Genomic DNA, 24,543 nt, shown 5'->3' on the forward strand with positions numbered 1-24,543 from the left:
GCACGGCCCAGGCCTGCAGCCCGTGAGGAAGAGCCCCCCGGGGGCGGGCCGCGCCGGCATGCGGCTCCCCGGCCGGCTCGCCCTGCTCCGGAGCACGCCCCTGGCTGCCCGGCCGCCAGGGAGGGTCCGAACGGGGCGGGCGGCGGCGCGGCGCGGCTTCTCCCGCGGGCGGCTCGGCGGCACCATGGCAGAGGAGGCCAAGAAACGGGCCGCCTTCGCCGCCGTGGACAAGCACGTCCAGGTGAGGCAGCCCTGGGTGCTGCGGGGCGCGGGGGGCTCGGAGCCCCGGGGCGCGGAGCGGCCGCGGGGTGCGCGGAGCGCCCGGAGCGCGGGGCGGCCGCAGGGTGCGCGGAGCCTCCGGGAGCACGGACGGACCCGCAGTGCATCGAGGGGCTCCGGGCTGCAGGGACCCCCCAAAGCACAGAGTGGCTGCAGGGACTCCCCAAAGCACAGAGTGGCTGCAGGGTGCTGGGCTCCCCCAATGCATGCAGTGGCCATGGAGTACATGGAGCGGCTTCAGGGTGACGGAACAAACTCCGGGCTGCCAGGACCCCCAGTACACGGAGCGGCTCCAGGGTCCCGGGACACGATCTGCTGTGCCGGGACCCCTCAGTGCACTGAGCGGCCATGGGGTGCACGGAGCTTCTCAGCGCATGGAGAGGCTCTGGGGTGCACGGAGCCCCCAGTACACTGAGAGATCCCCGAGTGCAGGGACAGGCTGCGGGGCGCCGGGACCCCCCAATGCACGAGGGGCCACGGGGTGCGTGGAGGCTCCCAGTGCACGGACGGAGCTCGGGGTGCACGGAGCGACTCCGGGGTGCAGAGACCCCCTAATGCACGGAGCGGCCGCATGGTGCACGGAGTCTCCAGAGGCACGGACGGGTCCCGGGCTGCGTGGAGCGGCTCCGGGAGCGGGGACAGGCTCTGGGGTGCAGGGGCTCTGAATGCACGAAGGGGCCGTGAGTTGCACGGAGCAAGTGCGGGGTGTCAGGGCTCCACAAAGCACAGAGCGGCCGCGGGGTGTGCGGATTTTCGCAGCGCATGGAGCGGCTCTGGATTGCAGGGACAGGCTGTGGGGTGCCGGGATCCCCCGGTACACGGAGTGGCAGTGAAGTGCACGGAGCTTCCCAGTGCATGGACGGGCTGCGGGATGCACGGATGCCCCAGCACACAGAGTGGCTCTGGGGTGCCGGCACTCCCCAAAGCACGAAGCGGCCGCAGGGAGTGCAGAGTCCCCCGGTGCATGGACGGACCTTGGGACGCATGGAGCGATTCTGGGGTGCAGGAACACCCCAAAGCACAGAGCAGCCACGGACTCTCCCCGAGCGCGGATAGCCCTGGGTTCATGGAGTGGGTCCGGGTTCAGGGATAGGCTTTGGGGTGCTGGGACCCCGCAATGCACAGAGGAGCCGTGGAGTACACAGAATCTCTGGTGCATGGATGGACCGTGCAACTCTGGGGTGCCGGGACCACACAAAACACAGAGCGGCCACAAAACATAGGTGTGCACGGAGCCTTCCAGTGCACGGCCAGACCCAGGGCTGTGTGAGGCAGCTCCAGGTGCAGGCACAGGCTGTGCAGTGCTGGGACTCCCCAGTGTATGGAATGGCTATGGAATGTACTCAGCTTCGCAGGGCATGGATAGGCATGGACTCCTGCAGCGCACAGAGCAGCCCCGAGGTACATGGATGCAGTGGGGGGCACTGAGAATACCCCCCCACCCCCACTCCTTGGAGCATGAACAGTCCTGGGTGCAAAGAGGGACCCTGTGCTTTGGACTTCACTCCCTTTAGGTGAGGTGAAGGAAGAAAACAGCTTTTCCTTCCCCAGTGTGTGCCTCCCCAGCTGCAGCTTCATGCCTGATCCAGCTCAGTACTGTCTATGCCTAATTTGGGGTAATTTTCGTCTTGCACTTCCAAACTTTCTCTGTACACCCTCCTGCAAGCTGGGCTGTGGTGGGAGTTCACGCTAATGCCAGGTACTGCTCCTTTCTCCAAATCCAGGATGCACTGCTGCTACACCCCATTTCTGAGCACCCAAGCAAGGAGCAACAGTCCCTGACCAGAGGATTCTCTGTGTCCTCTGCAGGGAGGGCAGTGCAGCCAGGGGCTGGAGTCAGCCCCATGAATGTCAGATAGGGCTGGAGCTGCCTGGGGTTTGGCACCGCCTGGTTGGGAAGCTCAGCGAGCAACGGTTCCAGTCACGCAGGGCTTTATCGGTTCTGTGCCAGCCCTTTCGCAATAGCAGTGCTGAAATCGGGGTGAGGAGTTCCTGCTAAGAATGTAGATATTAGCAGTTAGGGGAGAAAAAAAAAGTCCCTTTTCCTTCCTGCTCCCCCCTCGCTGGGTTAGAGTTTTGAGCTTCAGTTGCTGATGGCTTCCCTTGTGTCCCACGAAAGTTCTGCTTGTTCTGCAGCCCCATTCCTCTGAGCAGTCTGTACCTGCCTGAGAGCACAACCACATGTGTGTGAGACCCAGCCCCTGCCGGGCCAACACCGTCAAAAGTGATCAGTCTGTGAGATGGGGGAGCTGGGAGCTCTGGCAATTGCATAAAAATCCCCTTTCTTATCCAAGGCAAACCCAAAATTGTGCGTTGAGGGATCATGGGAGGAAGGGCTCATCTCACAAAGTGTGGAGCCAAGGCACCACTGTTGCTGTGAGGTATCATAAATGGGGGCTCCTTTGGTTTGGGTTAAACCAGTACTTTTGGACTTTTAATAGTGAAATCGATGGCCTTTGTACTGTTTTATGGCCAGGCAAATTCAGGATAATGTTTCTGTCTGTGTCCCAGCTAATTAAAGTTCAATGTCCAGCTTGCGATGCTGGTTAAGTAAATTAGGCAGTGTCTGAGGTAACACCCCAATCAATGCTTGTGCAGGCTGGCTTCAGGAAGTAGTGGAGAAGGGGCTCAGAGTCGCTGCCCAGGAGCTGGATGGTCTCAGCTGTCAGTTTGCACTGGCAAGGGGCAGCTCCTGTTAGCAATGGATACCTTTGTGTTTGCTTGTTAGAGCTCTCACGGGGGGCAGGGCTACCTCTGAAAGCAAAGCTGAGGCTTCCCTTGCACAGCAGGGATGTGTGGGAGACACCAGGGTTTGGTTCTGCTGGACAAATCTCCCTTGCTTAACTGTGCCATAAATCTGTGGCACTGGGGGCTTGGGACTGGTACTGGAATGAGGCTCCTCCCTTGCCATCCACCTTCACACCCATCCCTGTCTTGCCAGGACAGCAGCTCCTTGTGTGCCACATGTAAACCTGGGTGTGGGAGGGGGGATTAGAACAGGATAACTTTTCTGGTTTTATTTTCTTTCTTTTTTTTTTTTTTTTAATTAAATCCAGATCCATGTGTTTACCCACAGCCCTTGTCCCTGGGCAGCTGCAGGAGCAGAGTTCCCCAGCTCTGGAGTGGACACTGAGCTGCCCAGCCTCAGAGGCCATGGGCTGTGGGGCTCTGACAGCTTGGGGGAGTGGGGCTGGCACAGGGCTGGGGCTTTAGAGCTGTAAGCTGCTTGGGGAGAGCTGGCTTTGAGTTTATACAACACCTCTGAGGGCAGGCCCTGTGAGCACCTCTGTTGGAAATGCAAATACAGCTACTGCCCTATGTCCTACTGCCCCAGAGAGTACTGAGCAAACTTTGGGCTTTGCTCTGTATTTATCTACTGCTTTTAGATAGAGCTCTTTGTTCTCTGACCTTGGAAACTTAGGTGGGACTGGCCAGTGCCTGTGTGCTGCTGGTGCTGCTCCATGTGTGTTGCCTTGCTGGCTTCTGTGGTGCTGGGCAGTGTCTTTAGGCCCTTGGGTTGGCTGAGAAAATGCTGTGGTCACTGCCCACTTCACCCAAAAGAGTCCTCAGCTGTGCTGTGGCTCAGTGCCTGGGTTTTGTTTGGAGGGTTTATGGTAAACAACTTGAAATGTAATTTTTTTTTTGCATGAGGTGCTGCTCCTCAGTGCTCTGCTTCTCACCAATGTTTGCCCTGCCCCTGTTTTTAAAATGTTTTGTGGTTGGTTTTGCCCCTGGTCTGGCTGGGATTGGAGCTGAGGAGGGAGAAGTGGGAGTCATGGTTAGGCAGGGGCTGGGACAGCACCAGTTTAGGCTGATAAAAGTGCTGCTTCACCTCTAATCACTGATAAATGCATGGACTGGGACCCTTGTGAGCTCTTCCTGCCTCATTACAGTGGAGTTGCCCATGCTGAAGCTTTCCCCATCCCTTTAGGGTACCCAGCTGCTCCAAGAAGCTGTCCCACCCTACAGAAATGAGGGCAAAGAGAAGAAACTGCCTCTCCCCGGGTCAGAACATGTCTTTTGGGAACACTGGTACTGCCCATGTCCTGCCAGCCTCTGCACAGCTTTGCTTGCCCTGGCCTTGGCTGGCCTTGCTTGGCTCTGCCTGCTGGGTGGGTGACACAGGAGCCTCAGGAGCTGTTGGTGTCTGCTGGCCATGCTGCAGGTGTGCAGCTGGGACCTGTTGCTGTGCCCAGCTTCTGCAGAGTCACAGTGAGGGCTGGGATGGAAGCTGAGCCTCTGGTTTTAGAGAACTTCTGTTTTCTTTGAGCTTTTAAATTGCAGAAGCAAGAGAAATGACTAATCCTAGGGGAGTGTGACCTGTCTTGAACTCCACCTATCCAGGTAAACTTGAGTGACAGCAAGATTTTAGCTGGTTGAAGTGCTGCAGGTGTGGCTTTTTCCACAGCTGCCCAACTCTGGATTTGCTCCCAGCTCCAGATCTGTCTAATGCCCAAGAGATAATGCACAACAGCTCTGTGCCTGCATCTCTGGTTGTCTTCATATGTTCCTCATCTGAAGTCTCTGTGGTGATACTGGGCCTCTTTAAGTCAATTTAAGCTTTGGATCCCATCCAAAGAAAATGAAATACACTGAAAATGGGAAGTGCAGAAGGCTGCAGGTCACTTACAGGGGATGGGAAACTGAGTTGATGATAAACAGAGACTGACGTGGCAGAGAACATGTCTTGCAGAAGTAACACAAGTGCACCCATCCCCCCTCAGCCTGCAGCACCTTTTAGGTGCTGTGTGCACCTTTTAGTGTATCTGTGTTACAGGTGACAGGCAGTGATCCTTCTTTAATCAGGCAATACGCAGAGAAAGGCCAGGATGGAGCTGTGGTTAAAATTCCATCCTCTTCAGCACATGCTGCCAGGCTCACCCACATTCCAAGTTTTGCTGGACTCTCCTATAGGCAGCTTTACACTCTGTTTTGGAAAATATTCTTTATTATTCACAGGAACAGCTGCTGTGCTCTCTGCTTTGGCTGCTGGTGCATCTGTGCTGTTTACTAATGATATGGTTGGCAGCTAATGCAGCCTTTTACTGTGTGGCTTCCTTGGGAAGATTTTTATCTTGAGGTTGTTTCCCCTTCTTCCTCTGTGGTATTGTCTGAAATTCACAGCTTTCCGGCAGGAGAGCTTTCATGGAATGCCAGCAACCACCAGTGAGTGTGCATTGAACACCCTGAGATCGGACTGTGCTGGTAATTAGCAAGCACATGTCCTTTAATGAGAGGCAGAGTTGATTAAAATCCCTTGGCCGCAGAGCACGGCCGTGCCCTCGCTGGCACAGCGTGTTCCCTCCCTTGCCTGCAGAGTGCTGAGATGCTGTGTCCACGTGCATCCCTGGACAAGGCTCTTCTTGCATGTGTTCATGATGCCAGTTTTACTGGGAAGGTGGAGTCTGGAGCCTCCAGTGACAGCATTCCTCTGTCTCTCTTTGATTTGCAGAACAATCAAGTTCTTGGGATCGGAAGCGGATCTACGATTGTACACGCGGTGCAAAGACTAGGTAGGATGCTCCCCTTCCTGTCCCTCCCACCACAAAAAGTCTCCTTTTCCATCTGCCCCAACTACTTGAAAAACACCCTAAAATCACCTGTGTGCTGACTTAGAGCTGATGCCTTGGGTCTGTTCACTGGCTGCTGTGTCCTGCTTGAAGCTGAAGGTTAAAACTGGGCCTTGGGCTCCAAATTTATAGCCTGAGAGAGAGTCCTGAGGAGGTAATGATTTGCCACCTGTTCCTGACAGCCAGGAAAAGCTCTCCACTGGCAGCCACCACAAACTGGAGCTGAACTCCTTGGTCTGGTTCCAGCTTTGCCAGCTCTGCCCAGTGCTGGCTTGCTGTGTGGCTCGGGGCCATGCAGCTGCTCTGCTTCCTTTAACCCATTTGCCTTTGGCTCATTTTGTTCCCCACATCCATGGGATTCACATTGAGGGCCCTGCTGAGGTGTAATGAAAAGGAGGAATGTGAAATCCTCTGCATTTTATTAATGTACCCTGCAGCCAGGTTTACCTGCTTGCTCCAGGTGCAGGGCTTTGCTCACGGAGCGATTCAGAGAATTTCAGCAAAATATTCAAGTGAGGCAAATGCAGCTTTGCAGAGTGAGTGTAATTACTCTCATGGCTCATTACAGAGGGTGCAGAGGTTCAGAGTTCCTTTGCAGGGCAGTCTCAGCCCTGCTTGTGGAGGTGCTGAACTTTGGATGTCCTTGGAAGCAGAGCAGAGCAGCTGTGGGGGCCATGGTGGGTTGGGAGTGCAGGATCAGCCCTGTTGTTCTTGGGGGTCTTGCTTGGGTACAGAGGGGGAATCAGAGAATCATTAAGGTTGGAAAACACCTTCAAGATCCTCAAATCCCACACAGCACCACTATGTTCACCATCAAACCATACTCCCAAGTGTTAAATCCACGCTTCCAGGTGTGAAGATTCCACCACTTCCCTGGGCAGCACAGTTCAGTTTGTCCCACCTGGGTGGCTCTGCCTGTCTGGGGAGTCCCCTGGTGACCTCCAGCTCCCTTGGGCAGAGCTGTCCTGCAGCCCAGAGCAGGCTGAGCTCTGAGCACAGGGGCACAGCAGGGCTGGGGCTGCCCCTTGTCACCCATTTCCCCACTCTGTGTGTGATGCACTTCATTGTCTGGGAGCTGCTGTTCAGCCCTCTGGGCTTGGCTCAGTACTGCAACCACTCCCTCCTTGAGCACAGAATCAGCCTCTAAATAAATGGCTATTGTATTTGAAGAGGAGTGGCTGTTCCAGGCTGCTCATTCTGGCTTTTCATGTCCCTGATTGCTTTAGAACTGGGATGTGGCTTGTAAGAACATCCAACCTCATGTACTGCATGTTCAATCCTTCCAGCAGCAGCATTACCTTGGAGCATGTAGCTCATGTGCTTGCTCTGGTGCACAAGCTCTTGCTGGCTCTTGTGCCTGGGTATTGTAATTACTAAAATAACATTTTATCCATAATGATATCTTAGTAATAGATTTTAGTCATTTGAGGTTAGCCTGGGGGAGGAAATATTTCCTTCCATTTAATGGAATACTGTACTTTATTAGTTCTTTCTCTGCTATATATTTAAATGTTCTATAATAAATTAATGTGATGTCCCCAGGGCAACAAGCCAGCAAACCTTTCAGACAGCTGCTGGAGCTCTGTGTTTACATGGAGAGCAGCAAAAACCTGTCTAATGGAGTGAGAGAGGGGATGGGGCTCCTTTCCCAGGTGAGGATTTGCTGCTGGGGTTCCTCTGCTGCTGGAGACGTAAAGGTTAATGGTTCATGGTGGCTTGGGCTGGGTCAGAGTAGGTGTTGAAACATTTGTGTTGAAACTGAGCCTCAGCCTATGGAGGGGGCACCTGTTTGCATTTTGAGCGTGACTGAGTTATTTGCAAGCCAAGCAAGTAATTGCAGTGAATCAGGGGGGCTGAAAACTGAGGTTTCTTAAAGAGAAAGTTGCTGTGGTTTTGCCTTGTGCAATGAACTAACCAAGGCTTCTGCTTTTTGCCTGCAGCTGAGCGAGTTAAGGAGGAGAACCTGACCATTGTCTGCATCCCTACATCCTTTCAGGTGAGTGCTTTCCTCCTTTGCTTCCTGCCAGTCCAAAAATTCCTGCAGGGCATCTCCCCCTGGGCTGTGGGAGGCCACCCTGCCCCTCTCTGGGTCACAGTGGTGTGAATGAACCAAAAGCACCAGTGAGAGCAGTCGTGGTGCAGCCTACAGAAAGAAGGTGATGGTGCTGTGTTACTCTGACCTGAGCTCGGGCTGGGAGGTGTATTTGGAGCCAGTGTGGTAAGGCTGGCTGTGTCAGGGTTGGTGTGTGGCTTCCTCTGGATCCCACTTGCAGGAAAATGCTGCTTAGTGGTGAGCCAGACCCATAGTGCAAAGCTCACTGGAGACACTTTGTCTCCTTTGAGTCTGGATCAGCCCTGACAGCTGTAAAGAATAATAGTAAGCTCTTGTGTTTTCAGCAGGAACTTCAAATGCATCAGCTGGATTTGATAAATTGCAGAAGAGAAATTGGCTTAACCTCTTGTTTGCTGGGCAGCCTTTGCAGGAATTGGTTCATACCAAGCTGGATGTTGAGAGGGCTGGAGGGAGAAGGAGAGCTTGCCTTGGTGGAGGAATACAGATCTGCTGGGAAAGCTTCTGAGCATCTCCCATGCCTTTGGCAACTGGTTTTGGTCTCTTTGCCTCTGCTCCCTGAGGTGGGAACCTCCTTTTGGGCAGGCAGAGGTGACACAGTGGGAACCACCACCTGAAGGGTTTTCAAGGCTGGGTGGCAATACCCCAAGGTATTGGGCATGTGTCCTTCTCATGGTCCTGGGGACTGTACTTTTGTCACACTCTTGTCACCGTGAGGGCAGTCAGACAGTGTGGCAGGCAGGGCAGAGCCTGTGCTGTGAGGTGTTCAGGGACTGGGTGGATACAGCCCTGAGCAACCTGGATGCTGACCCTGCTTTGACCTGGAGGTTGGAGGGATAGAGACCAACCTGAATTATCCTAAAATCTTAGGAAAACCTAACATCCTCTTACCCTGCAGCTGTTTAGGTGTGGAGGTGACAGGGCTTCTCTTCAGTCACCTGTTGCAGGTGACTGGGGTATGGTGCAAGGTGCTGCAAAGGCCAGAAAGTGACAAAAAAAACCCCAAACCTATATTGGTACTTCTGTTGATTATATAGACTGTAGTGAGAGTGTGTCTTTGATCTGTCTCTAATGATTCCCACCCTGAAATGCCATGTCCCCTTGGAAGTTAGGAGAAGTGCTCTGAGTCCAGTCATTAGTTCTTAAAGAAAATATTGATGAAGCTCTTGTAGTGAGTGTGGGCTGGAGCCTGTCCTGCCTTGAAATGTTGTCATAGTTCATTTAACACCATGGAGTTTCTTACCAGTAAAACAAAAAGTTGCTGTTAAAGGGAAGAGAGGGATTGTACACCTGCAGGAGCCAAAATTCCCAACGTGGGGCTGCCTTGAATCTCTTGCAGTCCCTTAGACCTCAACCAATTCCGAGTGGAGCATTCCCAGGTCAGCAAAACAGCATTTTATTTTCACTGTGTACAGGTGTAGATGGCTGCCTGAGGTCACTGGCAAGGAAGAGTTGGTTTCAGTGGGCTTTTATACTCCTCCCTTCCCTGTTGTCAGGGCATTAATCCATCTCCACCAGTAAAGCTAGAGCAGGGTAAGTATCTGTCCCTGGTGCTTGCGTTGTCTCCTCTCACCGGGACGTGTGCCGGGAGCACGGAGTGGGCCTGCTCCTGTCCAGTGCTGTGCAGTTACCACCACTCCTCCCTCCCTCAGTGATGGGAGCTCTGCTTCTGATTCCCACTGCTCCCCTTGCCTTGCAAGCAGAGCCTGGAGAGAGCCAAGCCACCTCGTTGCCACACTGCTGACTCAGCCTGTTCAGGGTCTGGCCTGCATGTGCAGCACAGTGTTTCTCAATGCTTTGGGTTTCCAGATCCCTGAAATCTCCTTTTGTGGACACCATGTGATGAATGCCAACCCACTGGTTTTTATTCCTATCATTTTGTGAGTCCTTAGGGCCCCACAGCCCATGGGTGTTAAAACTGCATGCTATGAAATGCCATGATAAACTATTCAAATCTTATCTCATTACCAGGAGTGCCACCTGCTAATTCTAATGTTTCTGGGATGCCAGTACCTGTGACTGATGCACTTTGTTAGTCTTAGTGGGTAGAATTCAGGGGAATCAGCTGATCCAGGCTATTGCACTGGGGTTTCTTGGTCTAGCTGCAGCATGGTAGCAAGTTCAGACTGAGCAGAGTCTGTGCAAGGAGGGAATCTCAATTGAATGATGATTTGTAACGTGGAAAATTCAACCAGTTAGAGATTCTGCAGATGCCACCAAGCTGGGTGGGAGTGTTGATCTGCAGGAGGGCAGGAAGGCTCTGCAGGGGATCTGGACAGGATGGATGGATGGATGGATGGATGGATGGATGGATGGATGGATGGATGGATGGATGGATGGATGGATGGATGGATGGATGGACCAAGGCCAAAGGTCTGAGCTTCATTCAGCAAGGCCAGCTGCTGGGTCTGCATTTTGGCCACAACAACCTCCTGCAGAACTCCAGGCTGGGCAGAGTGGGTGGAAAGTGGCCCAGCAGAAAAGGCCCTGGGGTGCTGGGAACCTGAGCCATCGTGTGCCCAGGTGGCCAAGGAGGCCAGGGGCACCTGGCCTGTGTCAGCAATAGTGGCAGCAGGGCCAGGGCAGGGATTGTCCCTCTCTGCTGGGCACTGGTGAGGCCACACCTGGATCCTGTGTTCAGTTTTGTGCCTCATGACAAGGAAGGCACTGAGGGGGTGGAGCTGGGGAGGGCTCTGGAGCACAGATGTGATGAGGAGCAGTTGAGGGGCTGGAGAAAAGGAATCTTCTCACTCTCCACAATGCCCTGACAGGAGGGGGCAGCCACTTGGTCTCTTCTCCCAAGTGACAAATAACAGGACAAGAGGAAATGGCCCCAAGTTGTGCCAGGAGAGGTTTTGATTGGATATTAGGGAAAGTTTCTTCACTGAGAAGGTGGTCAAGCACTGACCAGGCTGCCCAGGGCAGTGGTGGAGTCACCACCCCTGGAGGGATGTAAAAGCCTTGTGCATGTGACACTTGGGGACATGGTTTAGCAGTGGCCTGGGCAGTGCTGGGTTAAGGGCTGGACTTGGTGTTAGGAAATCTGGCTAAACAATTCTGTGATTGCCTGTTCAAGCTGAGGGACTGAGCCAAGGGCAGCTCCGGGTGCCCTGTGTTGTGTTGCCACTAGAGGGAAACACATGGCCACTGCAGGAGACCCAGATCAGAGCCACCAAGCAGCTGTTTCAGCAGCTTCCCACGCTTTTCCCACGAGCTGTGCATTTGTTATTTACTTTTTAGCTTATTTCCAAATGAAAAATATTTTCTCTGTTAGTTCCACATTGCTGTGGTGTAAATATTTAATTTTCTTGGTCCCATTTTTCAACTGAAGGAGATAAGAAGGGCTGGATGGGTGTGAGGGAGAATGATGTCCAAGCTGAAACAACACAGGATTTAAAAATTCCAAATCTGCTTTAGTGCTTAGATAAAAGTGATTCCCACCAAGCTGATGAGGCCTCCTGCTATTTAGTATGGAGACACCCAAACCCAGGAGTTCTCTTATACCACCTGAGCATTTTAGTTCAAATCAGAAGCAGGATTTTCTTTTGATTAAACTGCTCTGGTGTGGAAACATCATTTTCTCCTTGCTGTGTGTTCCTGCTGCAGCCTCTCCACGAGCTCAGAGTGGAGCAGTGGAGCTCTCCCAGGGAGGCTCCATCCTTGCTGCAGCCAGGGTAGGACACCAAGAGTCTGTTTTCCTTTCCTGCCACTGGTAAATGGTGTTTGTTCTCTTCTTGGTGCACAGGCTCGTCAGCTGATCCTGCAGAATGGCTTAACCCTGAGTGACTTGGACCGAAATCCAGAGGTAAGTGGGACCCCAGAGGCGAGACCTCAGCTGACCTTCTCTCACCTGGTCCTTCAGAAAGTGTCCAGGCTCCTTAGTCCTCCCTGAGGCTGAGTTTGGGCAGCCACACAGCAGAACTTGAGTTGGGACAACAGGAAACAGCCTCAAGTTGTGCCACAGGAGGTTCAGATTGGATATCAGGAAAAAATTCTGCACTGAAAGGTCAAGCACTGGAACAGGCTGCACAGGGCAGTGGTGGAATCAACATCCCTGGAAGTGTTCAAAAAACATGTAGATTTGATGCTTAGGGACATGGTTTAGTGGGGACCTGACAGGGTTTGTTGAATGGCTGGACTCAATGATCTTAAAGGTCTTTTCTAACCTTAATGATTTGAACAGGTTTAGTTTAATTTTCCCCCAAGTCCTTTCTTAGTTCTTGTCCCTTTAGGTGGCAAGAAGGCTGCTGGGTTGTGTTGCCTCCAGGTGCTTGGCATCTCTTCCAAGTTGAGGCTTGAGACAGGAATGTTGCTGAACTGTCAAAGATTTTTCCTGGGGAAATCTGGCATGCTGGTCCTTAAAGAACACCAGAGGCTGAAGAGATGTGCCTTGCAGGCCAGCAGTTGGTTTGGGTTTCTCCTCCTCTCACATGCCTGGGGTTGTTTGTTGGAGGGGCTTGGGTGGTCTCAGGGTGTCCTCGGCTGGCCCATCAGACACCTGTGTCTGGTCAGGCTGCACCAAGGTGGTGCCACCTCTGGTGACATTTGTCACTGCTGCTTGGGACACTCCAGCCCTGGAGCTGCCCCAGGAGCAGGGCCTGGATGCTGCACAGGAGGGTTCCCACAGCCATTTCCTCCTCTCCCCACAGCTTGATGTTGCCATCGATGGAGCAGATGAGGTGGACTCTGACCTCAACCTTATCAAAGGTGGCGGGTGAGCCTTGCTGTCTGTCTGTCTGTCTGTCCCAGTGCTGGTGGTGGGGGCTCTGAGCATCCCTGTGTGGCTCTGGGTGTCAGGGCTGGGCTGGAGGGGATCCTGTGCAGGGCTCTGTGTGCACCCACAGTGGGAGATGGCTCCTGGCCAGGGACAAGGGGCACACAGTGAGGGGTGGGGATCAGGAGGATAAGGTGTGGGGCAATGGCAGCACCAAAACCAGCAAGAACATATTAGGGGGGACTGGATTTCAAGGCCATTAGGCACAGTGAGGAGCAGTCTGATGTTTTCTGGTTTTTTTTTTTATTTTTTCCCCCTTGCAGTGGCTGCTTGACACAGGAGAAGATAGTTGCAGGATTTGCAAAGTGCTTCATTGTTATTGCTGATTACAGGTGAAGATATTACTGTTCATAATACCTTTCTCTCCTCCATGGGAGGTTTCAGATGGTGCTGTGCTAGGCCATTATTGTCATTGCAATGGTTACAGGAGAGCAGGAATGGGTAGAAATTAGCCTGGCTCCCAGTATTTCAGCAATTCAATTTATCTTTTTTTCTTAATTTTCAACTCAGCAGGCCTGCTTGGGAGTCAGCAGAGCTTGTGGGGAAGTGGCAGTTCTGCTCTCTGAGCTCAGTGATTGTCAGCATGGGATAAATTTTCCAGCCATGGGGCTGTGGAAAAAACAACTCCTGTTCTGTTTGTCCAAAGCATGTCAAAACAGGGCTTTTGAGTGGATAGAGCATTGTGCATTAGACTGGCTCTGGCTGCACAGGGCACACATGGACTCACTCTGTGTCCTCCTGAGCCTTGTGCCTGAGGGGTTTGCCAAGGGCTTGGGGTGCTGTTAATGGTGTCAGCAGTGGAATGTCCAGCACTAATCCCACCTCAAACTGTGCCCTCAGGAAAAAATCTGACAGCCTTGGGGAGCAGTGGAAGAAGGGAGTTCCTATCGAGGTCATCCCCATGGCTTATGTCCCTGTCACCAAAGCCCTGACCAAAAAATTTGGCGGTGTTGTGGAGCTGCGGATGGCTGTTAACAAAGCAGTGAGTGTCCCTGTCTGCCTGCTTCCCTGGGGACCCTCCTGAACGTGGACAAAGGGAGGACCAGAGGTCTGGCCCTTCATCTGGTGACATCTGGGCTTTCACTCCCACAAGTGACATCTTGTGTAATTCCTCTTTATTATACTTAGGTTACTGGATTGGGTATTGATGTGTTCAGGCTGCTCATTGAAAGCCTATCTGGCTGTGACTCCTAAAGAAGCATCCTGGAGCAGGGAGCAGAGGGATTGCCAGCCTGGGTCTGGGGGTGTTAGGGGGCTGCAGGGCAGTCTGAGCTGCCAGAGAGGGTCTCAAGCTGGGGGTGGTGGTTGGGGGTGACAGGTTTATTGTGAGGACAGCCCCAGTTTTTGTGAATGATGACTCTAAGCCACTGCAGTGGGGACAGCTGGTGCCAGTGAGGGCTGTGACAGTCCCTGGCTGGGATCAGGAGACACAGGGCTCATGCCATGACAACTGGGTTTGCTTCCAGGGCCCTGTGGTGACAGACAATGGGAACTTCATCCTGGACTGGAAGTTTGACAAGGTTCACGAGTGGCGTGAAGTGAACTCCGCTATCAAAATGATACCAGGTGATGTCTGATTCTTTAAAAGCCACAAAAGCTGGCTGAGGCTTGGTGTGTGATAAGTAACCTGGACTGTGGCAGCTGTCTCCTGGATGTGAGGGAATGTGTGTGTGTGTGTATTTGCTGCCCTCCTGCAGGTCCCTGCATTTGTTTCTACTCAAGAGAGCAGTCAGCTCAATTGGTACAATTGTGCCCGTGGGGCTTTTCCCACATAGTGGTGAAAACCTGGAGTGATGCTGGTTGATGTTGACACTGTTTCCCATTAGGCACAACAGTCCTGTCCTCTTCCTTACTCTCCTTGTGCCCATTTAGAGAGGGACTTCAGTGGAAACACCAGTGCACTCTGGAGGGAGGGTTTGCACTGTGCTGTGGTATTTTCCAGGAGCTGCTTACAGCTCTGCATCCCATTTCCACTGGGAAGCCCTCCCTGCTGGCCTTGCTGTGAGGATGAAGTGCACTCAAGCTCCTGCTGGGCTCGAGCAGCAGTGGCTGAGTGCTCTGTTTGCAAACAAAACAGCCTCTTTGCAAGGACCCCTGCCTGGCATGAGACCTGCTGCCCAGGCAAGAGCTGCCTCTGGAGCTACCCAGGGCACTGGCACTCTCTGAACTTCAGGGAAGCAGCATCTGGATGTCTTTCTGATTATCTTGGCAAAGCCTGTCCCTGCAGTCCTGCCTTCACACAGCTGCCTTCACTGACTGCTCGTGTGTTGTCAGAACATGCAGGAACAGGTTGGGATCTTGTTGCACAAACACCAACATCCCCACAAAGCAGCCATGTATTGTCCTGGCTCCACAACTGAAACTCCAAGCCAGGCAGAGGCTCTGGTCAGTGGTTTTGCTTCCTCCAGCAGTGCTTATCACAGAAGAATCACAAAATTGTTGGGGTTGGAAGGGATCTCTGGTGGTCTGGGCTGCCCTGGTGCAGTGCTCCATATCCTAACCCAGTTGCTGCCCATGGCTGTACAAATCTCTGTATCATTAGAGCTGTGTCTGTGCAAGAGGCAGACAGTGCTTGCTTGCTCTGCACAGCAGGACCCTCCTCCCTGCATTTCTTGTTGTTTGAGAAAAGAATAGTAAATAATGGGACCTGTTTTCTGCTCAGAAATGGACCTGCTAAGGGAAGAAGAGCTTCTTCCCTCCCCAGAAGTAGATGAGCCTAAATGTGTGGCTCTGAAAGCCTAAATGCAGTGCTGGTAGAAGGGTTTTGGCCACCCTGTGCTTGTGGTAGCCCTTGTCTCTGTTTCTGTCCACCTTCCTGGCCTCTGGCTGTGTGTCAGTGATCACTGTGAAGTTAGGAGCACTGTCACAACAGGACATGAAATGAATGACACACACAAGCTGGGATGTGAAAGATAAAAAGAGGACACTTTACTTCCAAACTCCAATATTGATAGACTTTCAAAAGTGACCATGGATTGGAGGATGAAATTGCAACCTCTCCAACCACACTGGTCAAACCAGCAGTCCATCAATTCTCTCCTCCTCCAGAAAGGAATGCAAAACAATCATTATTTACATGAAAAGTGTGTGAGAAACTCCATTACCAAAATGTAAACATCAGAAGAACTTAGAAGAACAGGGTGACAGAGCACCCATAATTAAATGCAATCAAAAGTACATTTCCAAATGGGCTACAAATTGCAGAGGTAGCACCAGAGCTGCTGAGTTTTAACATTTGAACAAGTGTCAGCCAGGTGATCTCTTACAGGGAAGTCTTCCAGTCTTTCAGGTGAGTTTAAAGGCAAAGAGAGTGATCCCCAGTCCTGTGGGTGTGTGCAGCTTCCTCTTGCTCCCATGGGTCATCAGACAGCAGAAAATGCTTTTCTCGTGGCTGTGTTGGTGCAACAGTGGTGGGGCAGTGTGAATGTTGGGGGAGCTTTGGGAGTTGTTCCTCAGTCTCTGGAGAGTTTTTGCTGGAAGTGGCTGCACAAAAAACACTTCCCAGAAGCTCCCAGTGTGGCTGATCCAGGTTGGACACTTCTCCAAACCTCTGATGGAGGCACTGGTGCTTTTGAAGGAGCAAAACCACAGAGGGCAGAGCTGAGGACATGAGTGTCCCCACATTTCTCTTCACAGAGGAAAGCAAGGCACAATTCTTCCCAAGAATATTTCTGGATTTCACATTCTCTGAACCTCAGAGAAAGAAAACACAATTCTTATCTTATTTGCTGTGCCTGTGTTTGTGCAAAAGTAGAATGCAATATGGAGATTGTTTACCCAGAGTGATGGTGTTGTGTTTCCTTGGCCTATCAAGGCCAGGTGTGTGTGTGTGTGTTGGGACTGTGGGCTGACAGTCACAAGAGTCAGAGCAGTTGTGTGCAGAGTTGAGTGCTTGGCAGATTCAGTTTAGATGTAATGTAATATAATATAGAATAAGATAGTATAATAAAGTAATTAATTAGCCTTCTGATAAGATGGAGTCAGATAGTGTGGTCTTTGTGAGGGTCCCCAGGATGAGGGAAGAAATGAGAATCTAACTCCATGTTCTCAGAAGGCTGCATATATGATATGATATGATATTATATTATATTATATTGCATTGCATTATATTACATTAATGCTATTCTAAAGAAGACAGAGAAAGGATACAGACAAAAGGCTTAACAAGAATGAGAATGAAAACTCTTAGAGAGTCCGACACAGCTGGCTGTGATTGGTCATTAAGTTAAAACAATTCACATGGAACCAATCAAACATCCACCTGTTGGTAAACAATCTCCAGACCACATTCCAAAGCAATCAGATAATTATTGTTCTCATTCTTTTCTGAGGCTTCTCAGGAGAAAAATCCTGGGTAATGAGGATTTTTTCAGAAAATATGACAGCGACAAGATGCATCATTCCCTCCCCCTCCTTGGGGGTTCCCTGCAGATACGGTACCTGAGTGCAGGGGTGGTGCCTCTGGCAGTAACTGTACAGGATATAAAGTACTGTACAAGTAACTGTACAGGATATAAATACTGTACAGGTACAGAGTGCAGGGGGTGACTCTGGCAGTAACTGTACAGGATATAATACTGTACAGGTACAGAGTGCAGAGGGTGACTCTGGCAGTAACTGTACAGGATATAAATACTGTACAGGGTACAGGATGCAGGAATGGTGGCTGTGGCAGTAACTGTACAGGATATAAATACTGTACAGGTACAGGATGCAGGAATGGTGCCTGTGGCAGTAACTCTACAGGATATAAATACTGTACAGGTACAGGGTGCAGGAATGGTGCCTGTGGCAGTAACTGTACAGGATATAAATACTGTACAGGTACAGGATGCAGGAATGGTGACTCTGGCAGTAACTGTACAGTATATAATACTGTACAGGTACAGAGTGCAGGAATGGTGCCTGTGGCAGTAACTGTACAGGATATAAAGTACTGTACAGGTACAGGATGCAGGAATGGTGACTCTGGCAGTAACTGTACAGGATATAAATACTGTACAGGTACAGGATGCAGGAATGGTGACTCTGGCAGTAACTGTACAGGATATAAAGTACTGTACAGGTACAGGATGCAGGAATGGTGGCTGTGGCAGTAACTGTACAGGATATAATACTGTACAGGTACAGGATGCAGGAATGGTGACTCTGGCAGTAACTGTACAGGATCTAATACTGTACAGGTACAGGATGCAGGAATGGTGGCTGTGGCAGTAACTGTACAGGATATAGTACTGTACAGGTACAGGATGCAGGAATGGTGACTCTGGCAGTAACTGTACAGGATATAATACTGTACAGGTACAGGATGCAGGAATGGTGGCTGTGGCAGTAACTGTACAGGATATAATACTGTACAGGTACAGGATGCAGGAATGGTGACTCTGGCAGTAACTGTACAGGATATAAAGTACTGTACAGGTACAGGATGCAGGAATGGTGACTCTGGCAGTAACTCTACAGGATATAAAGTCCTGTACAGGGTACAGGATGCATGAATGGTGACTCTGGCAGTAACTGTACAGGATATAAAGTCCTGTACAGGGTACAGGATGCATGAATGGTGACTCTGGCAGTAACTATACAGGTTATAATACTGTACAGGTACAGGATGCAGGAATGGTGACTCTGGCAGTAACTGTACAGGATATAATACTGTACAGGTACAGGATGCAGGAATGGTGCCTGTGGCAGTAACTGTACAGGATATAATACTGTACAGGTACAGGATGCAGGAATGGTGACTCTGGCAGTAACTGTACAGGATATAAAGTACTGTACAGGTACAGGATGCAGGAATGGTGCCTGTGGCAGTAACTGTACAGGATATAATACTGTACAGGTACAGGATGCAGGAATGGTGACTCTGGCAGTAACTGTACAGGATATAATACTGTACAGGTACAGGATGCAGGAATGGTGACTCTGGCAGTAACTGTACAGGATATAATACTGTACAGGTACAGGATGCAGGAATGGTGCCTGTGGCAGTAACTGTACAGGATATAATACTGTACAGGTACAGGATGCAGGAATGGTGACTCTGGCAGTAACTGTACAGGATATAATACTGTACAGGTACAGGATGCAGGAATGGTGACTCTGGCAGTAACTCTACAGGATATAATACTGTACAGGTACAGGATGCAGGAATGGTGCCTGTGGCAGTAACCAGTGACCTCTCATTCCCCAGGTGTGGTGGAGACGGGGCTGTTCATCGACATGGCACAGCGGGTGTACTTTGGGATGGAGGACGGCTCGGTCAGCGTGCGGGAGAAGCCGCCCTGCTGACAGACCCTGCCTGCCAGGGGACCCCGCTGTCCCCCCCGTGCCAACCCCACCTTTGCCTTAAGGAGCGGCGGCTGTCGCAGGAGACCCGCGGGAAAGCCCATCAGGATCTGCTGATGTGATACTGAATGTCTCTTTTTTTAAAGAAAAACAAACAAACAAAAAATAGATTCTATTTATATATATATATATTTTTACTTTACAGGAATGTTGTCTTTTTTTAATGAGTCGTTTCAATGAATTGCTTTAACGTTTTTATTTTCTTTTCTAAGAAATACTTAACCAAAAACATTACTCCCTGGTTTTGTGTTTGGAGGTTTGGTTTTTTTTTTTTGTTTTTCTTTTTTTCTAAGAGAACTTGAACCCTTCTGGTTGCTCGTAGCACTTAATGATGGAGGTCAGAAATACAATCCTAATGCATTGTTCCTAACTATCCTGGCTGGGAGGGTGATGTATGTAACAGGAGCACATCCAGTTGGGACCTGCTGATGCCTTATTTGGAACCTTTTTGGTTCAGTATTTTATGCCTTTTATTTTTCTATACCACTGTTTTTTAATAGTTCAGGATGTCTGGTTGTCCTCTGTGCACATGACAATTCTCTGAGCCTAGGGTGGTCTCTACATCCCCTCTCTGGGAAACTAATAAGGGCCTTTTGTGGGCTTCTATATGGAGGAGACATTCATCCTTTGAGCCAAACTCTGCTGTCATTTAATTCAGTACCTCTGATTAAAGTCTGTCCTGTAGCTGGAGGCGTTTGGGACTTTGTCCTTTTAGACCAAGACCAGAACTGGGTGCTTGATGAAGCTTACAGGAGCATATTTTAGCAGCTTAGGGCAGCATGGAATAGTGTTCAGTGGCAAATGATCTGGTTTGCAATGAAGGTTAATTATCACCCCTCAGAGCTGGTTGATTTGTGGAAGGATAGAGCAGAATGCACAAGAAAATGGAGTCTTCCTGCCTAAATTTTCCACATGTAGCAGGAGAGAGACACTCGTTCAGTATCTCATTTTTGGTGTGTAGGTGCTTTGCATGGTTCTGATGTCGAAATGCAAGCCCTTTCTTTGTGTTTTAGACACAGAAATAAAGAGCTCTTATACCAGACTTGGTGGTAATTTTATTCTCAAAGTAAGTTATTTTGTGGATAATGGGGCAGATCATGGTCAGACCAACTTCTCTTAACTTCCCCCTTGAAAGAATCCCTCACCCTGGCCAAACCCACCCTTCTGCATTTGATTTCTCTTTGCTTAAGGTAAATGAATTCTTTAAAATTAAACAAATTTTCTGGTCAACACTTCTTATCTGCAGTACTTTCCTCAACAGACACTGTCTTCAATTTGCACATCTAAAACCTGTGCATCTAAACCCAGCTCTTGTACTGAGCAAACTGCCAGTAGCTTGCTGGAAACACTGGGATTTCTTTTCCCACAAGCCAGGTGCTGCAGAAGCCATTTGCAAAGCCTTAGCTCTGGCTAGGGGCTGTTTTCAGATGCTCTTGGGCTCCTAATGTAATCCTGGATAAACAGAGAGCAATCGAGCACAGCTTTGTGCCCAAGTGCCTTCTCACTCAGTGTGCTGCTGGAAATGAGATTAGCAGGAGTGGATGCTGCTGTTGACTCTCCTCTGCCTGAAATCAAACAGCTCCTTCTCAAAAAGCCAATAAACTCATTACTGCACCATTACTTTCTGGCCCTGGACCAGCTGTGATCTCATTCAGCTTTGTGCTTAGCAGGGGCTCCATAGCCTGGAGATGGGCAGGTCTGATTCTTGGGCTGCTCTGGGTGCTGGGGTGGATCCTGTGGGGGCTTTTGCAGCAGATTCTCCTGCTGGGGTGGGACTTGGGCTGTGGGTTATGGGCACTACACAGCTGGAATTAAAATGTCTGTGGGGAATTAAAACCCCTGGGGAAAATTCAGTGTCTGAATCCTTGTGCAAGCTCCCCCAGCTGACATTTGCAGAGTCAGTAGATGGGGTTTGACTTAAGGAGCTTTTGGGAATGGTCATGTCCTTTCCCTTGGAGGCTGCCAGGCTCCCTCATCTGTCATGACCATCCTCATCTTCATCTGCCAGCACATCCAGGTGTGGTGCAGGAGTCCATCCCCTCCTGGGGTGGCTTTGTGTCCTGGCTCTGCCCTGTCACCAGCACAGCCTGCTTATACAGATGCTCAGCTGCTTTGCCACAAGCCTGCTAGAAGAAAGTGAAGTGTACAGGCAGCAGAGGTGTTTCTAGTCCCTGGTCCTTGCTTTTCCAGGCTATCACCATTATTACATATGTTTTTGGAGAGGTAACAGTTCATAGATGAGCAAGCTGTGGTGGATCTCCAGCTGAGGGCAGGCACTGCAGCTCCCTGTCACTGCCTTGGGCAGAGGCAGTGCAGCTGCTCCTGAGAACTCCTGCACCTGAGTTTGCTGGATTTGATTTTACCACCTTGGCTGGTTTCACTGGGGCATTTGCTCTGGGCTTTGGTTTTTCAAGGTGCTCCTCAAAAGAGCCTTCAGAAGCCTTTAGAAACAGGCTGCCACTTCTCTCCCACCCTGCTCCCTTGCACCCTGGGAAGAAAAGCAAGGATATATTTTTAGGAGATGGCATTGGGATAAAAATGGCCATCAAAAGCAGGTGGAAGGAGGTGTCCTTTTACACCCAAGGCAGGCTGGTGGTGGCTATTTAGGGTGTATTCCTGCAGTGGGTTCTGTTACCTGATGTGATCCAGCCCCCTCCTGTTGCCTTTTGGGTTGTGCATGGTGGGTAATGCAGGGAGATTTACCATTAGCTCTGAATTATGGATTAACTTGGCCCTGGAGGAAACAAACGTTTCAAGAAAGAGCAACAGCAGCACTAAAATTAATGAGCAACAGAGGTAATGAAACACTAGTCCCATTCAGGCAAAAAAAAAAAAGCAATATAAATATAGTAAGAGAGTGCATCAGATTCAATTTAATTAACCTGTGGTTAATAGGTTAAATAATTAAGATAAATTAATTAAACTAACTAGAAAGAAATTATGTGTTTTGTTAAACAACTCACCTTATTCCATGTTATATAGAAAGTATTACTATTTGTCAAGTTATTATAGTCAGTGTAGGATGGGGTTTATGATCTGACATAATTACTGATCTGAGAAATGTGACACAAAAAGGTGAAAATAATTAATTAGGCAGCATAGAGGATGTGTGCCCTGGGTATTAAACCAAACAATTACAGCTAAAGTGATGAGGAGAAAATCAGCATAGCATAACCAGTGATAAAAATTAGCTGTGAGGAATATTAGTAAGCTGTAATATGTATTAATATATTTTAAACATAAAGCCTGATCCATTTTTTAACTGTATGAATTTAACAAAAAAATGGTGTAATGACACTGTGTGTGGTCCAGCTGCACCTGGAAAGGAGGAGGAGAAGGAAAGATGTTCTCATTTTCAAAGTGATTTTTCCAATTTGTCAAGCTTTTTAAATCCTCAAAAATGTCTTTGCAGCTTTATTTCACTCAGTACAAAGGTGATGCATTTTAGATTAAAGATGAACTTAAAGACCTAAAATGGCTGGGTTTTTGTACTGAAAACTTGTGAAGTTTATTTACTTCCCCTTCCAGGAACTTTAATGGGAGTTTTATCATCCCTGTAACTCCATAACATTGGCAGCTGGGACCAGGAATTTTTTTCAGAGCATGAGACTTTTCTAATTTTACACCTACCAACACAAACACCTCTTACACTTCCTTAATGATACTTCCAGCCTTGTGAAAGTCATGTCAGACCATCAACATTAAATGTAGTGAGCAAAACAGTAAAGGATCAGTCACTGGGTTTGACTAGAGGAAATAACATAAACTATTTTTTTACTGGAAAGAGAAGACTTTGTACAAGAATGTCTGAGTGAAAGATAAAACCATCAATCATGTTGGAAAGCAAAATGCTTTTGATGATTTATGTTGTTTCTGGAAGTCAGTAACAGAAAGATGAAATTCAGCAGGAGAAAAAAAGTGACTATGAAGCCAAATAGCTCAGATCTGTAAACCTCCCAACATGTCAATATCCAAGTTCCCTTGGGGATGTAGAGTTAGAAATATTCTTAATCACACTAAATTCAAAGTTCATCTCATGCTGTATTGTTAAAATTATGTGCACATGAATTTGATCATGCAAAAAACCCCACAGAAGCTGAAGTGCCTGCTGACTGGAATGATCTTTTTTATTGTACACCAAACTCTAAATTCCCTCATGGTGGTCTTCCAGTGCAGGATTAATTAAAGAAAATACTACATCAAGTATCCTTTCTACTTATAAATGTCTCACAGGTTTGTGTAATCTCCTACTGAAGCTATTACTAGAATGCCTTATAGATCAAAATCTCTAATTAAACATTAATTCCCTTAAAACATTTTCAAAGCCTTAATTTCAGTAACTTGCAAGTTTTATTTGCCTGCCACAGCATGCTGGCTTCTTGTAATCAGTATTTAATAACCTGTACAGTTTAATCCCAATGTAATGTATTTGGCAATGACAAATGAAATTGAAAAACCCTGCTGTAAATCTAGATGGTACACTGGGATGCTTTTCTTACTGTCTTAATTTATTGCAGGAAAAAAAAAGAAAGTCCTGTCTCCCTTTAACCCTTAAATGAGTATTATTTTTTGAAGAGGAGATTATAATTCTTTCCTTGACTTTTATAGGTAATTTAGTGAGGATTGGAAGAGTGAAGAGTCGAATCCAACAGCTCATAAGTAATGCACCAAAACCTTGTCTAATTGAAGAGCAAGCAGATAATCACACTTTCTCCTGAGAGGGTTTTTGGGGTATGATCCACTGCATATGAGCACTTTGGGAAAACTCAGCCTCTTTGCCACAGACCACCACTTTCTGGACAAGGGTACTTGCAGGTTTCTCTGCAGGTCAGCTGTGGGCTATGGTTTTTCATTTCAATTACGAAACGTTTCTTTCATCCTTATTTGAGAGCTCAAGCAGCACATGCTGACCCTGGCTGGGCTTTGGGGGCTGCACTGGGGGTTTCTGCTCAGGCTCTGTGTTTTTCCTGTGCAGGTGCTGCTGTGATAGCCCTGCCTGTCAACAGCCTTTCCCAGCCTCCTTCCAGAGGCTCCCCAGCAGCCCAAGGCCATTGCTGCTTCCTCATCTGATCCTTGGAAGCTGCTCAAGGAGTTGCTTTGTTGTGATTCATATCTCTGATGCCCACAAATGCCCAGTGGGCTTCATTTCCAGTTCCTGGGATGCCCTGCCTCACCAACATCGTGGCCTCAGCACCAGCAAGGCTGGCCAAGAGCTTTTATCACTTTTAAAGCAAATCAGCAAAAATCTTGCAGCAGATTGAACACCCTCAGCTGTAGAATCATTAGAAAAATCTTCTCTGCTCACTGGATTGTAGAGCTGGAGGTTTTGCCACATGTGACAGTCATAATCACATCTAAACATTACTCAGAGGTTCAGTGTCATTTCATCCATCCTGCCTGGGCAATTTCTTGCCTTTTCTGTTTGTCAACTTAACCACTTTTGGTTCATGTATAAAGGATAAAAAAGGTAGGATTTTTTTTTTCCTGAAAATCAGATGGAC

At 49.2% G+C, this 24,543-nt stretch overlaps 1 protein-coding gene across 2 annotated transcripts; it reads left to right on the plus strand.

Annotated features, from left to right (window-relative positions):
• Positions 1–20,084, plus strand: RPIA (ribose 5-phosphate isomerase A). 2 transcript variants are annotated; one of them, XM_066549248.1, is made up of 9 exons: positions 1–241; positions 5,732–5,792; positions 7,790–7,845; positions 11,666–11,725; positions 12,570–12,634; positions 12,958–13,026; positions 13,535–13,676; positions 14,161–14,260; positions 18,888–20,084. In XM_066549248.1, exons 1-9 carry the CDS (start codon positions 59–61, stop codon positions 18,983–18,985), a joined length of 834 nt encoding a protein of 277 aa, XP_066405345.1. In that variant the 5' UTR covers positions 1–58; the 3' UTR covers positions 18,986–20,084. The 2 variants fall into 2 exon arrangements, with proteins under 2 accessions (XP_066405345.1, XP_066405346.1); XM_066549249.1 differs by lacking the exon at positions 12,958–13,026.
• Positions 20,085–24,543: the final 4,459 nt, after the last annotated feature.

The sequence above is a fragment of the Molothrus aeneus genome, chromosome 4 (assembly GCF_037042795.1).
Source record: "Molothrus aeneus isolate 106 chromosome 4, BPBGC_Maene_1.0, whole genome shotgun sequence".
NCBI classification, from domain to species: Eukaryota; Metazoa; Chordata; class Aves; order Passeriformes; family Icteridae; genus Molothrus; species Molothrus aeneus.

What these genes read in the sequence shown, in the direction of transcription:
- RPIA (XM_066549248.1), top strand. Translation starts at nt 59, where the DNA reads ATGCGGCTCCCCGGCCGGCTCGCCCTGCTCCGGAGCACGCCCCTGGCT. An exon ending in GCATCCCTACATCCTTTCAG is followed by an intron (nt 7,846 to 11,665) that starts GTGAGTGCTTTC and finishes CTTGGTGCACAG; the next exon opens with GCTCGTCAGCTGATCCTGCA. An exon ending in ATTGTTATTGCTGATTACAG is followed by an intron (nt 13,027 to 13,534) that starts GTGAAGATATTA and finishes CTGTGCCCTCAG; the next exon opens with GAAAAAATCTGACAGCCTTG.